The 14,497-nt window shown below is 52.7% G+C and overlaps 3 protein-coding genes across 3 annotated transcripts in view; 1 reads left to right on the forward strand and 2 right to left on the reverse strand.

Moving 5' to 3' along the window:
* LOC144953701 (interferon-induced very large GTPase 1-like) overlaps positions 1-14,497 on the forward strand; it is a 261,650-nt gene that overhangs the window by 80,761 nt on the left and 166,392 nt on the right.
* Positions 105-1,015, reverse strand: LOC144953691 (interferon-induced very large GTPase 1-like). The gene is made up of 2 exons (XM_078884250.1): positions 262-1,015; positions 105-118 (listed from the first exon to the last, which is right to left on the reverse strand). Exons 1-2 carry the CDS (start codon positions 1,013-1,015, stop codon positions 105-107), a joined length of 768 nt encoding a protein of 255 aa, XP_078740376.1.
* Positions 9,048-14,497, reverse strand: part of LOC144953692 (interferon-induced very large GTPase 1-like) — a 49,784-nt gene continuing 44,334 nt past the window's right edge. Inside the window, exons 3-4 of the mRNA XM_078884252.1 lie at positions 9,196-9,257; positions 9,048-9,067 (exon numbers count right to left, since the gene is read on the reverse strand). Coding sequence (XP_078740378.1) covers positions 9,048-9,067; positions 9,196-9,257 — 82 coding nt within the window. The remainder of the gene's footprint in view (positions 9,068-9,195; positions 9,258-14,497) is intronic.

Raw genomic sequence — 14,497 nt, forward strand, 5'->3', positions numbered from 1 at the left:
TAACAACACACACATCCCCAGTGTACATTTTCTTGGGGTAGTATTTGTGAAGGTCCAGCCTTTCAAGCAGAATCATAAACCTTTTAGTCTCATTTGTTTTACTCTCAAATTCCCGTGTCTGCAAAATAGCAAATGCAGTCCCAGAAACAGGAGATTGCAAACTTACTTCTATCCGCCCACAATGAATGGCGCTTCCATCATGGACCTGCACCACGTTCGATACTTCGGTGCCAATGGTTACATCCAAATTGGATTTCATGCATGTGAGATGTTTCTCTTTTTCCTCGGAGGTTAATGGCAGGTACGTGCAGTCTGTCCTGGAAATATTGGAATGATCAGTCTGGATATTTTGCATTTCCTTAAGATTCAAAGACTTGGTTTGCATTGAGATTGGTTCTCTACTCAAGGTAGAGACGCAACCTTGCTCTGAGACAGTTCTATTCTCGAACGCAGATTCTTCACTCAAAAAAATCAACTCGTGGTATTTTGTCATAGGCGTGTGGACTAGATCCACTAACCGGAATGTTTGTGGGATTGTCAAATGTTTCCTTCTCTTCTCTAATTTATCCTCCAACTTCCCACTCATGTACACTCCCTCTAGAGCAAGGCCCCCAGATGCATTCCGTAAAATCTCCTCATCTGACCCACAATGTCCTGATACAGAATTTCCCATTGCTTGGGCTGGTTCACTCATTCTCTCAGACACGACAGAGGGCAACATATTATACGTTTGTATACGAGCCAAGCTCATTACCTCTTTATCACTCACAATATCATCAGCATCAATGCCAATCATTTTATAAAACGCCTTTTTTTCCCACAATTTACGAAAATGCGAGTCCAGTTCTTTGCATCCCTGCCGGTCGAGGTGGAGCAGCGTCTGTGCACTAGAAATTAGCAGAACATCGCGCAGTTTCTGTTTCCAGTAAACATCGTCAAGACCCACGTCTCTGAGCTTTCGTGCAAGTTCATCGTGGGCCTGGCTTGAGCGTTCCTCATCTTCCTCTCCAGACATTGCCTAGGGAAAGGCGCGTTATTATAATTATTACTAGCAGAAGTACCCGGCGTTGCCCGGGTGAAAAATATATTTCTTAATAACCTTACATATATACACAGATTTCATTGTTATGTAATGTTTGAAAGTTTTCAGAAGATTTTAAATGTATTTTCCCCCCGGGCAACGCTGGGTATATCGAGTTTATACCACAAAGTCGTCGCTTGACACGGGTGGGGTGTCGAGGCCTAGTACCGTGCAGAGCCTCCGGCCTCGCCTAGATTGCCCACCCGGCTGAGGCTGGGTACTGGGGCCGTTACCCCCCCCCCCCGCGCTACAATAATACTGTCTAATCGCTATAATTTTATTATCTACCGACCCTATAATAGTAATTGCACACATTGGGGTGGGGGGGGGAGTGAAGAGGACGTGAAACTTTGATGAATTTACCTCAGAGTCGCGTGTTAATGCGTGCGCATATTTTTAACGGGAATTAAAAATGGCGTCCACCCCGCAGCGAATGCGTCGCTACCCGTTGTCAAGGGCAACCGCCGTGGAAAACCAAACAGACCAATCGTGTCTCGCAAATCCCTCACATTTCGTCCAATGAAACTGCGTATGGTCCGGCGACACACAGACAGACAGACACACACACAGACAGACAGATTTGCGATTTTATATATATAGATGTTTACAACAATACAACTTTCTGTCAGATTAAAAACTCGTCAAAGAGAGAGAAGTAAGTTCTATGAGCACAGCCACCAAGTGCAGGCACATCAAGGCAAGGTGCTGCTGTGCTCCCCATTTGCCTTGAAAAGCATTTAGTTTGTGCGTGACCAGACCCAGGCATCAGTCAGAATGTGTACAAGATGGAAGTTCCTCGGCTACAGCCATGGACACCTGCACATACTTCGTGGTCATAGAAGATGTTACATAATGAAGAGGCCAGAGGACATCCTGGTTGCCCCCTGCGGTGAACAGGGGATGGCTCTGCCTGTTGGCCACAGCTCTACCCGGGCCTACCCCCTATCATGAATGTCCTTCATCATTACCAGCAGAGGGCAGGGAAGACAAGCCGAAAACGCTGGCCTAATGGGTTTTTCGCACAGTGTGTGAACCCCTAGGACACCTACAAATAAAATATATTGAAATCCTGGATAGCTGGATTAATAATGGAGCCCTGGGCCAACTCGCTGAAAGGTCTAGCTCGCCACAATTTCAAATAAAATCAATAAAGAAAACATCAACTGCTACGTAAACGATAAGTGTAGTGCATAATACAACCTTAATTTGCGACGGTGCGTGTGCCAGGCTAGGTGCACTATTAGGCTAAGTGAAGTGTCAACAACTCGCTGGCAGGTCACACTACTGACCCAGGTGTCATGGATTGACTGAGCGCATGACTGTGGCCGAGAAGATCAACATAGACTGATAGCTTCCACACAGCGTTACGAGGCCGATAAAAAAAAAACATAATTTCGCCGTATTGATTCCGAGTGAGACCTCTGCTCCTTCACCATTACCCCCCATCCCAACAGAGGAGCCCTTGGCCGCCGTTTGACTGTTTTACATTTCTTAAAGCGTTCGTTTCGTTACACATGAAGAAATTTACTGAGATTACAGAGTGGCTGACTGATCGTTTTGTGGGAGGTGGGGTAGGGTAATTGCGCACCCATCAACATCTAGAGCCATGGTTAATCCACTGCTGGATTACAGACTCCTACAAGCACCTACCTCTCTCGAGCTTTGTGTTTAATTCTGAATGTGAGGGTAGTGATCCAGCAGTCGATAGACACGCAGCGTCGTTACTCACTGGGAGTGGAGACTGGGCGACGTCCGCAGCTCTTTGCAGCACCTGTAAGAAGGTGACCACAACGGGTTAAGCACTGCATGGATATCATGTCAGCAGTGTTCATGTTGTCAGCGTGAGATAAACCTTCGAGGTAGTCTTTGTCTTGTCGACAACAACCTGGGAATTTTAGTCGAGCCTTAGCCGGTGATTCACTCTGAACCCTATGGAAGCCTTAGTCTGGCTCTACGAGCCTCAGCGATTCGCACAGAACCCTATGGGAACATTGATCTGCCTCCATGAAACTAAATGATTAACACTGAACCCTCCGAACTCGATGACGATGGTGTTGGTAATAATTGTGATCGTGGCAGTATGGGTGATGATGGTGGTAGTGGCTGTCGTGGTTGTGACTTCACCTGACTCTCCTGTCCTGAAAAAAAAGATGCAAACCTCCTTCTCGTGAAAGAGACCTCCACCAGAGGGCGCTCCAGAGAGCCCCTCTCGAGAGGGAGGGTACTTGGTCTACTCTTCCACGCTGGTCAGATGTCTTGGAAAAAGGGGTGGAAGTTACCCGCACGTTACCACGCCGCCCGGGATCTGCCAATAGACTACCTGTGTTGTGGCGACTTAAACTGCTGGGTAAAGGTCACGTGGGACCCACCCTGATAGAGATGTGGAACTACCAGTCCCACCTGTTCCTACGTCTCATAAATTCCACACCGATTACCTGCGACGTGGCATTCTTCCATGGTGCCATGGTTAGCACACAGGACTCATGGCTGATAATATAAATACATGTATCAACAGTGGCATTTTTTTGTGGATACAGGGAAGTACGTTTCATGTTGGAGCTGGAAATCAGTTTAATTAGGATGTCCATTCGTTCTTTGGGAATTTGTTTTAAACGAATTTTAGGATTAAGAAGGTCAATTTGAGGTGATATAAAGGTGGTAATAATGCGTTCTATAGGCGACGTCATGGGCAACGCAGAGGACAGAGAGCTGTTTTGAGGCTAGTTGGTAGATTGTTGCAATTGTCAAAGATGAGAAGGATGGTGGCTTTGGCTGTCAAAAGATGGAGCAGAGGTGGGATACGGTGTTTATTTATCTCGAGGAATCCAACTTCAAATATTTTTTTCATATTGGCTATATGATTGACGCGTGGCTTGAAGAACAGTTTAACGTCAAATATAATAGCTAGACACATAAAGTTATCGACCTGTTCAATGGGATGCGAGTCCAGAGACACAATTTTTTACATGAAGGCAAACTAGGAGTAGAGGAGCCAAATAAAAACATGACATTGAGATTGTCCAAGTAGAGGGAGAACAGGATAGGGCCAAGCACAGAGCCTTGTGGAACTCCCTTAGTAATGGGGTATTTTTTGTTGTAACTGCTCAGACCATTAGCTGTGGATCCAGTCTATTTGTAATGCGAGCAAGGATTGAGGGGGGCGGAGTCTGGGTCACGTGAGGAGAGGGAGTAGTTAGGATCACGTTGGGGAGAGGATTTAGGGAGAGAACCGGAAGGGGTTCGGGGAGTTGAGACGGAGTGAAACGGTAGGAGGCCACGCTGGGCAGTACGGGGAGAGTGGCGCGGTCGCCACGCGGTGGGAGACGTCGGCACCGTCAGCCATCGGTGTCAGGACGCAGAGGGCTAGCGGGCGGTGGGAGGCTAGCTGCAGAGCGGAGCAGCCGCAGTGAAGCTGTAGAGCGGAGCAGCGGTGTGGCTGCAGGGCGGAGCAGCAGTGAGGCTGCAGAACGAGCAGCAGAGTGGCTGTGGAGTGATCGTCGGGAGAGACGCGGGCCTGAGCGAGGACGCCGTGTGAACGAGATTCTACGAACCCAAATAAAGGACAACGGAGATCGACATTGAGAAAGAGTCCTTTATTACATTGGTGTCAGAAGTGAAACGGCATGTCAAAACAGCTCAGAAGGAAGAACGTCCCTGCACCATCTTCTGCAGCATCTTCTGACGACGACCTCCCTCCAGCGGTGGCGCTGGGACGAGTGGTGGTCCGGGCGTGCAGGACGTGGCCGCTTCGGTGGGTCCATCCGCGCGAGTGGACGCTGATGAAGGATGGCGACAGGTGGCGGCCCAACTGGAGGCACTGAAGACGGTGTTGGCGCAGTTGTGCTACCTCGTGACGCCGGCGACGACTTCGGGGAGGCCCGGCGGGGAACAGCTTGCCGGGGCCTTGCCGTCGCCATCAGCCCTCTCGACCACGTGGCACGAAGACGCCATCTTGGGCATGGCCGAGGAGGAACGGCGGGAAGCCGCCATCTTGCACACGTTGCAGAGTGACGCCATCTTGTCGCTGCCGCGTGAGTCACCATCGGCGGAGGACGGCGGAGCAAGGACCCGCAGCCGTCATTTAACAACGGTCAAAAAGTTCTCCATCGGCGGCGATTGGAGCGCATTCGCCTGCCGTTTTCAAGCGGCTGTACGATCCGCCAAATGGACGGACGTGGAGGCCCTGGAAGTCCTACCAACACTTCTCGACGACGAGTCCGTCAGGTTCTTCCGCTCCATCAAGGCCGACAAGAAGAGGATGCTGCAGGGTGTCTTCGAGGAAATGACGGATGCATACGAGCCTCCGGACGATGCCCATCGTAGATTCGTACAGCGGCAACGGGCGCCCAAAGAATCGCCGGTGGCTTTCAGAGGCGCCGTTCTGGAACTGGCGATGGCAGCATACCCCGAGACGGATCCGGATTTGTTGGAACCCCTTGTGTTGGGCAAGATGCTGGAATTGTCTAGAGACTTGGGGATCCCCATGCCGGTGTACAGCCATCTTAAGTTGACGTCCCGTGCTGCGGCTAAGTGCTTGGATGCTCAATTTAATCTCCGACGCTGGAAACAGGTGTCAGCTTGGACGGGGGACCCCATCGTCGAAGGCGGTGCTACGGGGTGTGATCCTAAGAAGGCTGTCTACGTTCCTGACAACAAGGGTCCGCAGGAGTTGACGGCCGCCTCCGCCCAGTGGCCTGCTCGGGGAGGAACGGGGCCGAGGTCCGGGCCGCCGGCGCGGGAGCGTCGGGACAGAGGGGGTGCCGCGTGCCGAAACGACGTGGAGTGTTTCCGCTGCGGCCGTAAGGGCCACTTCACCAGGGATTGTTGGGCTCGCATTCCGGGGCCACCCCAGCAGGAGGCCTCGACCACGGACGTCACGCGAAAGGACCATCCAGGACAGGCAAGTCGGTGCGCATCAGACACCCGGCAAGGCCTGTCACCTCATGCATCACCATCGCCGCGCGGTCCGTGTATCGTTAACAACGAGGGGCCGCCGATTGACCCGTGTCGCTCGCTGACGCAATGGCGGCGATTGGCACGGAGGGTGGTTGCGGCCGCTACTGGGTCGTCCACTGTACCGGGTTCTATTCAGGGGGTCGAGGTGCATATTTTGGTGGACTCCGGTGCGTCCGCGACCATTATTTCGGACGTCATTTTCCATCTCTTGGGCATTCCGCCGGGGAGAGTGCGACCGGTTTATGATTCGTGCATAGCGGCGAATGGGGGAAGTATGGGCATTGTGGGCCAGGTGGACGCAAACATATCGATTGGGGGGGTGTCGGCTTCAGGGACCGTTTTGATCTCTAGGTCCCTCGCGGTACCCTGTTTGTTGGGGACCGATTTCCTGGCAAAAATTCCCATTCAAATAAGAGTTGATCAAAATGGCATTGAATTACCGGGGAGGCGAAAAATTTCGTTCTTGCCCCTGTTTGCCAGATACAGGCGCTGTCCGAGGTATCTGTTGACATTCCACCTGGTTCGCAGATGCTTATCCCGTTGAGATATCGGAAGCCAGTACCTGGCGTTGAGGGAGCGGCGGGGGTTTGGTTATCGCCGTCTACGGCTATAACGGGTGGCTCGGCGCTAGTTGGGGCACAAACGATTGTCTGGCCGGGCCAGCCCCCGTTTTTACAAGTGCTGAATGGGAGTGCGGAGAATGTTAGCGTCCCGGCCGGAACGGTTTTGGCTCACGCCACAACCGCGTTCACGGCCCATGACGACCGGGGCCGCCGGGACATGGTAGGGGGGGTTGCGGGGCCTGCGGGGCAGGATGATCGTTGGGTTGCCGAGTTGTGCGGGGAGAATTCATCCCTGACCGGAGAACAACGGTCCGCGCTTCGCGCGCTGTTGTAAAGCTATTCCGACGTGTTCAGCTCCGATGATTTTGACTTGGGACGCGCCTGAGCGAGGACGCCGTGTGAACGAGATTCTACGAACCCAAATAAAGGACAACGGAGATCGACATTGAGAAAGAGTCCTTTATTACATATTGAACACTTTGAAAAATGTAGCTATATTTCTACTTGCAACATCATATTCTGGTCCATAGTATTGAATGCTTTGGACTGTGTGAGGAACAGAATAACGCAATGGTTCAGAACTGGTTAAGACAAAGTTCAGAGTATCGATTATGGCAGAGGCTGCACCATATTTGTCTATAGCCAGATGATTTGGGATGGAAAAAGTATTTTTTCGCAATAAAATGTTAAGTCTGTTCATATATGTTAATGAGAGGATTGAAATGGAGCAGGGATTATTTGGGTCACCTGTAACTAGAGTACGAAGGCCATGTTCCATTGTATAGGCACGGATACCAAATGAATGGAAAGGTCAAATACACAATATGGAGGGGCAAGGAGGGCTGCTCAGCGGCTCCTTCACCAGATTAAGTTTTTAGGTAGCAGATCATGGCTAAGTCGGCAATGTCCACTTTGAAGGTTCATAGATAGTCTGCCTCTCATTGGAATACACATTTGTCTGCATGATACATTGATTTCTCAGTTAGATTGAACAGCAAAGGCCAAAGCGACTTGATAAAAAAATGTCATAACTCCTCAGACAAAAATGTCTCCGTCAGGTTTATCTGTCCTTATGTAGAGGGGGTGTTGTAGAGTTGTTACGGATGCGAAACAAACACACTGGGCGTGGCTATGTCTGTACGCAAGGAGGTGCTTACATCGACGTCCGCACCGTTTAGCCGGGGGGGGTTAATACGGCGCTGGGATCCCCCACGGCCCCACCCCTCAGGGGGGAGTTGCTATATAAGGCGGTGAGCCAGAGGGCTCGGGGTTCAGTGTTCAGCTTTAATCAGTGAAGAAAGAAGATCTGCTAGATAGGCCCTGGGATTCCCCTGGATCGCTGTCCTTCTCAGGACCGACCAGGGCAAGCCAGTGGCGTGGCCCCGAGAGCCCAGAGCCAATGCTCTTGTCAGAGCCGGTCTGGGAACTCAGGGTGCCGTAATCCCAGCTTAACCAGGGCTGGGTTAGCTAGCCTCCCCTAGCCCAGTAGTGGAGGACTAAGGAGTAGGCTAGCTGTGACATAGAGTGTTGATCTCCCAGTTAGACGGGTGAAGGGGCCGATACCCCTTCAAGTGTTGTACATCTCGGCCTGTTCTGTACTTTGTACTTAATAAATAAGTGTGCCTCCAACTACGCTGTCCAAGTCTCCTTGAACCACACTACATCTGGTGTCAGAAGTGGTCTTCTAAAAGGATGGACACGAGACGAAAGGCTCGTACCAGGGAACCGGGGGCGAAGGAAACCACGGCCGACTTTGAGCCCGAGATGGCTGAAGGCGACTCCGAGCAGCCAGGGCCAAGTCCACCCACACCGCAACGTCAGGACGGATGGGGACCGCCGGCTGACGGACTGCGGCTGGCTCATACATGACTGGCGGACTACTTTACGCAGCAGCTGCCACATTTGAAGAAATTACTCGACTGGGGGCTGGAGGAGCTGCACGGGGCGATGACAGCCGACATGCGACGCCGGTTCCCGCCATTTCCACGGGGCCCGAATTCGAATTTTCCACCATGGGTACAGTGAATGCTGAGGGCGGGGCCGGGCTACGTCAGGTGACCGACGTTCGGCAAACAGAAGCCGCCACGTCATCAGGAGCGGCCAGCGCGTCACCAACAGAGCGACCGCCGATGTCACACGCCCTTCCTGCCAAAACCGTCCGGAGTGACGGGAACGACGGAGAGCGATCCTCGACGGCGGACGCCACGTTACAGCAGCGATTACCACCTCTCAAGGAGTTCGTGGGCGAAGACGGTGACTGGGGTGGCTTCTGAAGACACTTTCTCGCTCACCAAGAGATGGCACAATGGACGGATGACGAAGCACTCCGCGCGCTGCCGGCAATGCTCGACAGTGATGCCCTCGCTACCCTCACCTCGGCGCCGAGAGCGAAGCGCGCCACGCTGCAGATGGCGCTTCAACTCCTGGCTGCAGTCTATAGACCACCTTCAGACTGCAGGCAGCTGTTCTACGATCGCCAGCGGGGCGCCAAGGAGTCGCCCCTGGCGTACCGTACAGCTCTCCTGGCCCTGGCGAAAACGGCTTTCCCGCGGATGGACGAGGAAGGGGTGGACGCCATGGTGATGGAGAATATACTGCTGTTGGCGGACGAGTTGGACATTGTCGTCTTGGCGCAAGACGACACGGAGATGTGTTCCCTGCGGGCCGCGCGACACATCCACGCAAACTTGCTGTCCCAGCGTCGCAAGGCCTGCAAGGCAGCGGCCAGCCATACCGTGGCTGCAACAACCCTCCCATCGGAAGAGATCTGCGCCGTGGATCGCCCGACGGAGTGGAGATCCGGAGTACGACCAGCTCGGGACGGACCGAGCAGCCAGGATCAGCCCAAGTCATCTGGAGCACTCACGCACTGCTACAACTGTGGCCTCCGGGGCCATGTGGCTTCAGGATGCCGGGCTCCTCGACAGCGCGGGGCGACGCCTAAGCAGAACGTTGCGCCTCTACCCAAGCCTCACCAGCAAACTGCGGCGAGTCGTGGCACCCCACATGTTTGGCCTACGCACACACCTGTCATTCACTCGCTCACTGCACTGGACGGGGGTCGTAAATTGCCTGTCGTCGCGCCGAAACGTGCCACTGTAGGGAGTGCATTCCAACCGGGCCAGTGGTCCGAGTTGGCCCATCGTGTTGTTGCCGCGTCGTCAGGGTCGTCGGTCGTTGTGGGGCATATTGATGGGGTTGAGGTGCGGATCTTAGTTGATACGGGAGCATCGGCAACTATTGTATCCGATTTGATTTCTAACATTCTCCCCGTTCAAAGCCGTCCCTTGCTCCCCGTTGATGTTCCATGCTACGCTGCTAATGGGGGCTCGCTGGGCATTATCGGACAGATCCGCGCGCAAATTTGTATTGGGGACATCAAATTATCCGGCCCGATATTGGTCTCCTCCTCGCTGGCGGTTCCGTGCCTGTTGGGGATGGATTTCTTGGCCAAAATGCCGATTCGTATCCTAGTCGACCAGGGTTGCATTGAACTCTCGTCGGGTCGACGTATTATGTTCCTGTCCTCCCCCGCTACGGTTCGGACGGCATTTGCGACGGTACCGGCGCTGGTTGCGAGGACGGTTCGCGTACCGCCGGGAGCTCAGATGCTCGTGTCTCTTAGGCTGCGTCGACCATTTGCTAAGGGGATTGGGGACCAGGGGGTTCTGTTGGGACCATCTAGAGCCGGGGTCAACGGACCTGACTTGATAACGGCCCAGACCATTGTGAAAGGGGATGGGGACCCCTTCATCGCGGTCCTCAATGTGGGATCGCGAACGACTGTGGTTCCTCAAGGGACCGTGCTTGCGCACGCGACGCCGGTACCCTGTGAGGAACCCGTCATTGGTCAGGTGAGCACTGCTCCTCCGTCGCAACTACATGCGGACCGTGATGAGGGGTGGCTCGATGCGCTTTGTGCGGGATCATCGGACCTGTCCAACTCACAGCGTGAGAGGCTTCCAATCCTCCTGCGCGAGTTTTCTGACGTTTTTGTCAACACAAATACGATCTTGGTTGTACTAAACTGCTGCAACACCATATTGACATGGGTGACAGTGCGCCAATATGCCAAAATCCTTTTCGGTTGAGTCCCGCCGAAAAGGACCATGTAAAATCGGCCGTAGATGACATGTTAGCCGCGGATATTATATCCCCTTCTACCAGCCCTTGGGTTGCGCCGATCGTCTTAGTTAAAAAACATGATGGCTCATTGCGCTTTTGTGTCAATTTTCGTTGGCTGAACAAAATTTCTGTAGCCGACGCATACCCGCTTCCTCGGATGGATGAATCGCTTGATGCCTTGGCAGGGGCGGGGTTCTTCTCCACATTGGATTTGCTTTCCGGATTCTGGCAGCTCCCTCTGGATGATGAATCTAAACCTAAAACTGCTTACCGTACGCCGCACGGCCTTTTCTAATTTAACCGCTTGCCGATGGGGCTCCATTCAGTGCCGGCAACTTTTCAGCGATTAATGGAATTGGTCTTGGCTGGGTTGCAATGGGATTCATGTTTGATTTATTTAGACGATGTCATCGTCTTCAGTGAAACATTCGATGAACACCTCCAGAGGTTGCGTGCGGTTTTCCTCAAAATGCGGGCTGCTAATTTGAAATTCAAACCCCAGAAGTGTCATTTGCTATGCGAATCGGTGCGGTATTTGGGCCACATTGTCGGACGCTCAGGTATTGTCACTGATCCCGCCAAAACGCAATGTGTCAGCTCCTGGCCGACTCCCACCTCCGTGGGGGAGGTCAGGAGTTTTGTTGGATTCGCGTCATACTACCGACGCTTTGTCACTGATTTCGCGACAATTGCAAAGCCCTTACATGCCTTAACATCGAAGGGGGTCAAGTTTCACTGGGGACAGGAGGAGGAGGCTGCTTTTCGCTCCCTCCGGGACGCTCTAGTGGGGGCTCCGCTATTGAGTTATCCTGACTTTACAAAACTCGATACGGACGCAAGCAACACGGGCATTGGGGGCATGCTTTCGCAGGTTGTTGAGGGCGTAGAACGTGTGGTAGCGTACGGCAGTCGGGTGTTGTCTCCGGCGGAACAAAGGTACTGTGTTACCCGTTGGGAACTATTGGCAATCGTTTACTTCATTCAACTGTATCGCCCATATCTGTATGGTCGTCATTTCACCGTCCGCACAGATCATGCGGCGCTGCAGTATGCCTTGCGGGTTCAACAGCCCGCAGCCGGGATGGCTGCGGGCTGTACAGGGGGGGGGGGGGTGATGTAGAGGTGTTACGGAGGAGGTGTTGTAGAGTTGTTACGGATGGGAAACAAACACACTGGGCGTGGCTATGTCTGTACACAAGGAGGTGCTTACATCGACGTCCGCACCGTTTAGCCTGGGGGGCTAATACGGCGCTGGGATCCCCCACGGCCCCACCCCTCAGGGGGGTATTGCTATATAAGGCGGTGAGCCAGAGGGCTCGGGGTTCAGTGTTCAGCTTTAATCAGTGAAGAAAGAAGATCTGCTAGATAGGAGTCTTGCCTCATGGCAGATGTGGAGCGTGCGTTCACAGGAAGATCCTGTTTTTTGATGCTAATGTTGGTCACGTGACCAGGAAGTGACGATGTTAGATTTCCACTGTACCACGCGGGCGTCAGCCATTACACAGATAAGTCAAGATGGCGGCACGCAATGCATCTCAGTGAGACCACAGCCGCACTTGTCCATTGTGGGAGCTTAAGAAGCATTATCTGTAAGTTGTTTATATTCCTATAATATTGGAAATGCTGTTGTGATGTTGGGATGACCGTTATAGCAATGTAAATGCCTGTATGGTGCCGTTAAGTTGTTGTAGTAAATACGAGGCCTAGTTAGTAACGAAGCCTGTGACTTTCCTTATTGTGGATGTTTCTTGTGATTTAGTAGGTCGAGTCAGACTTGTGCCTATGTTGCGATCCTGAGAGTGATGACGAAGTATCTCATCCACAGTTTAGTGTTAAGTGTAATACTGTACATTTGGGGTGCAGTGGGATGAATACACGATGTGCCTTTATGCAACGCACCAGCTTGTGCCTTTGTCTAGTTGTTCAGGGGTAATGTGGGGGCCTGGTCCTTCCAGGATCTATTGTTATCTGAGACAATGTTCTGATGCTGTGGTGTTCTTTGTGTGGGTGTTTCCGAATTATAACAGATGCTGTATCTGTGTTTTCTTACCAGTTTTACCTGTTACAATCAATAAATGACGATCGGAGTTGGACGGTCATCCTGGCTCCGAGGGTTTATTGAACACATGGTTATCTACTCGACTAGCGGTGCAACGCAGCGCACAGCGAGGCCGAGATAGTAAAAAGATACTCTTCTTAAAGCTCCCAAGAAGTCCTGCAGCCAGCCCTGCAGCCAGCTCTGCAGCCAGCTCTGCAGCCAGCTCTGCAGTCAGTGCTGCAGCCAGCCCTGCAGCCAGCTCTGCAGCCAGCTCTGCAGCCAGCTCTGCAGCCAGCTCTGCAGTCAGTCCTGCAGCTAGCCTTGCAGCCAGCCCTGCAGCCAGCTCTGCAGCCAGCCCTGCAGCCAGCTCTGCAGTCAGCTCTGCAGCCAGCTCTGCAGTCAGCTCTGCAGCCAGCTCTGCAGCCAGCTCTGCAGCCAGCTCTGCAGCCAGCCCTGCAGCCAGCCCTGCAGTCAACTCTGCAGCCAGCTCTGCAGCCAGCCCTGCAGCCAGCTCTGCAGCCAGCCCTGCAGTCAACTCTGCAGTCAGCCTGCAACAAGCAAGGAGCTCTGCAACCAGTCTACATTAAAATCGTGCTGCAAACATCGCAGCATGGAAAGCCACAGTTCAGCAGGGAGAGATGCTGAAGAAGGTGAACCAAGGAATCCAGGATCTCCCATCCTGCCTCAAGAGGACCAAGGGAGTTCAAGGCCCCAGAGGGAGGTCAGGTTGACGCAACGGGCCTTGGAAAGCTATGAGACTGAGAAACAGGACCTGGATGCCAGGATACAACGGGCATGGGACCGGGTCGAAGCAGATTTATCTGAAGCTTCAAACGCCTCGGACACAGTGGTCTCAATTCAGCGGGCCATCCAGCGAGTGAAGGTGAGCAGCTCAAGCTACAAGCTCCTGGCAAATAAATACATATCCCTCCTGACGAAGATGAAAACAGATGAGGGCATTGAGGGAGTGCGCACGCAAGAGCACTTCCTCGAACTGCTCGATGATAATGTGCAGGCAGTGATACAAGATGCAATGGACCGTGTGGATGGCTTAAGAGAGACAGGATCTCAGCACTCCGTCTCATCCAGGTCCACCACAAGATCTAAAGCCTCAGCACACTCAAAGACATCATCTACTAGTATGGCAACAGCTCAGGCACGTGCAGCAGCAGAAGCAGAAAACGCCCGTATTGCCTACATGGCTGAAGAGGAAGCCATGCTAATTGAAAATGCTCGCATACAAGAAAAAGTAAGCATAGCAGAGAGTACATTAGTGGCTACCGCCACACGGAAGAAAATTGAGCTGGATGCTAAGTTAAGCACCCTACAACTCAAAAGGGAAGCAGCTGCTGCAAGGGCCCAGGCAGAGGTGCTCGAAGCAGCAGCCAACCTGGATAAGGAAGAGAATTGGAGTGAGTTTGGCACTCAGATACCTGTCAAGGACCGTGATCAACTCACCAGAAAAAATATTTTGGACTGGTCTGAACAATGCTCCTCCACCAAACCATACTGAACAAAGGGTGGACGTTCAGGCATTGCCATCTCCACTCCGAATGAACATGAATGCTGTCTACAGTAATGGTGGAAATGCATATCCCGCTCTGGCAGTTAGTCGCCAACTCAGCGTCGCGCACGTGGGGTCAGACGTGGATGCACCAAGTCAGACCCACATTCCAGACAGTCACATAAGGGGATCCAACCAACGTGATCGAAACCCTTTGGGCCCACAGTCCA

The sequence above is a fragment of the Lampetra fluviatilis genome, chromosome 81 (assembly GCF_964198595.1).
Source record: "Lampetra fluviatilis chromosome 81, kcLamFluv1.1, whole genome shotgun sequence".
Taxonomy (NCBI): domain Eukaryota; kingdom Metazoa; phylum Chordata; class Hyperoartia; order Petromyzontiformes; family Petromyzontidae; genus Lampetra; species Lampetra fluviatilis.

Coding starts and splice junctions, on each gene's coding strand:
- LOC144953691 (XM_078884250.1), bottom strand. CDS start 1,015: ATGTCTGGAGAGGAAGATGAGGAACGCTCAAGCCAGGCCCACGATGAA.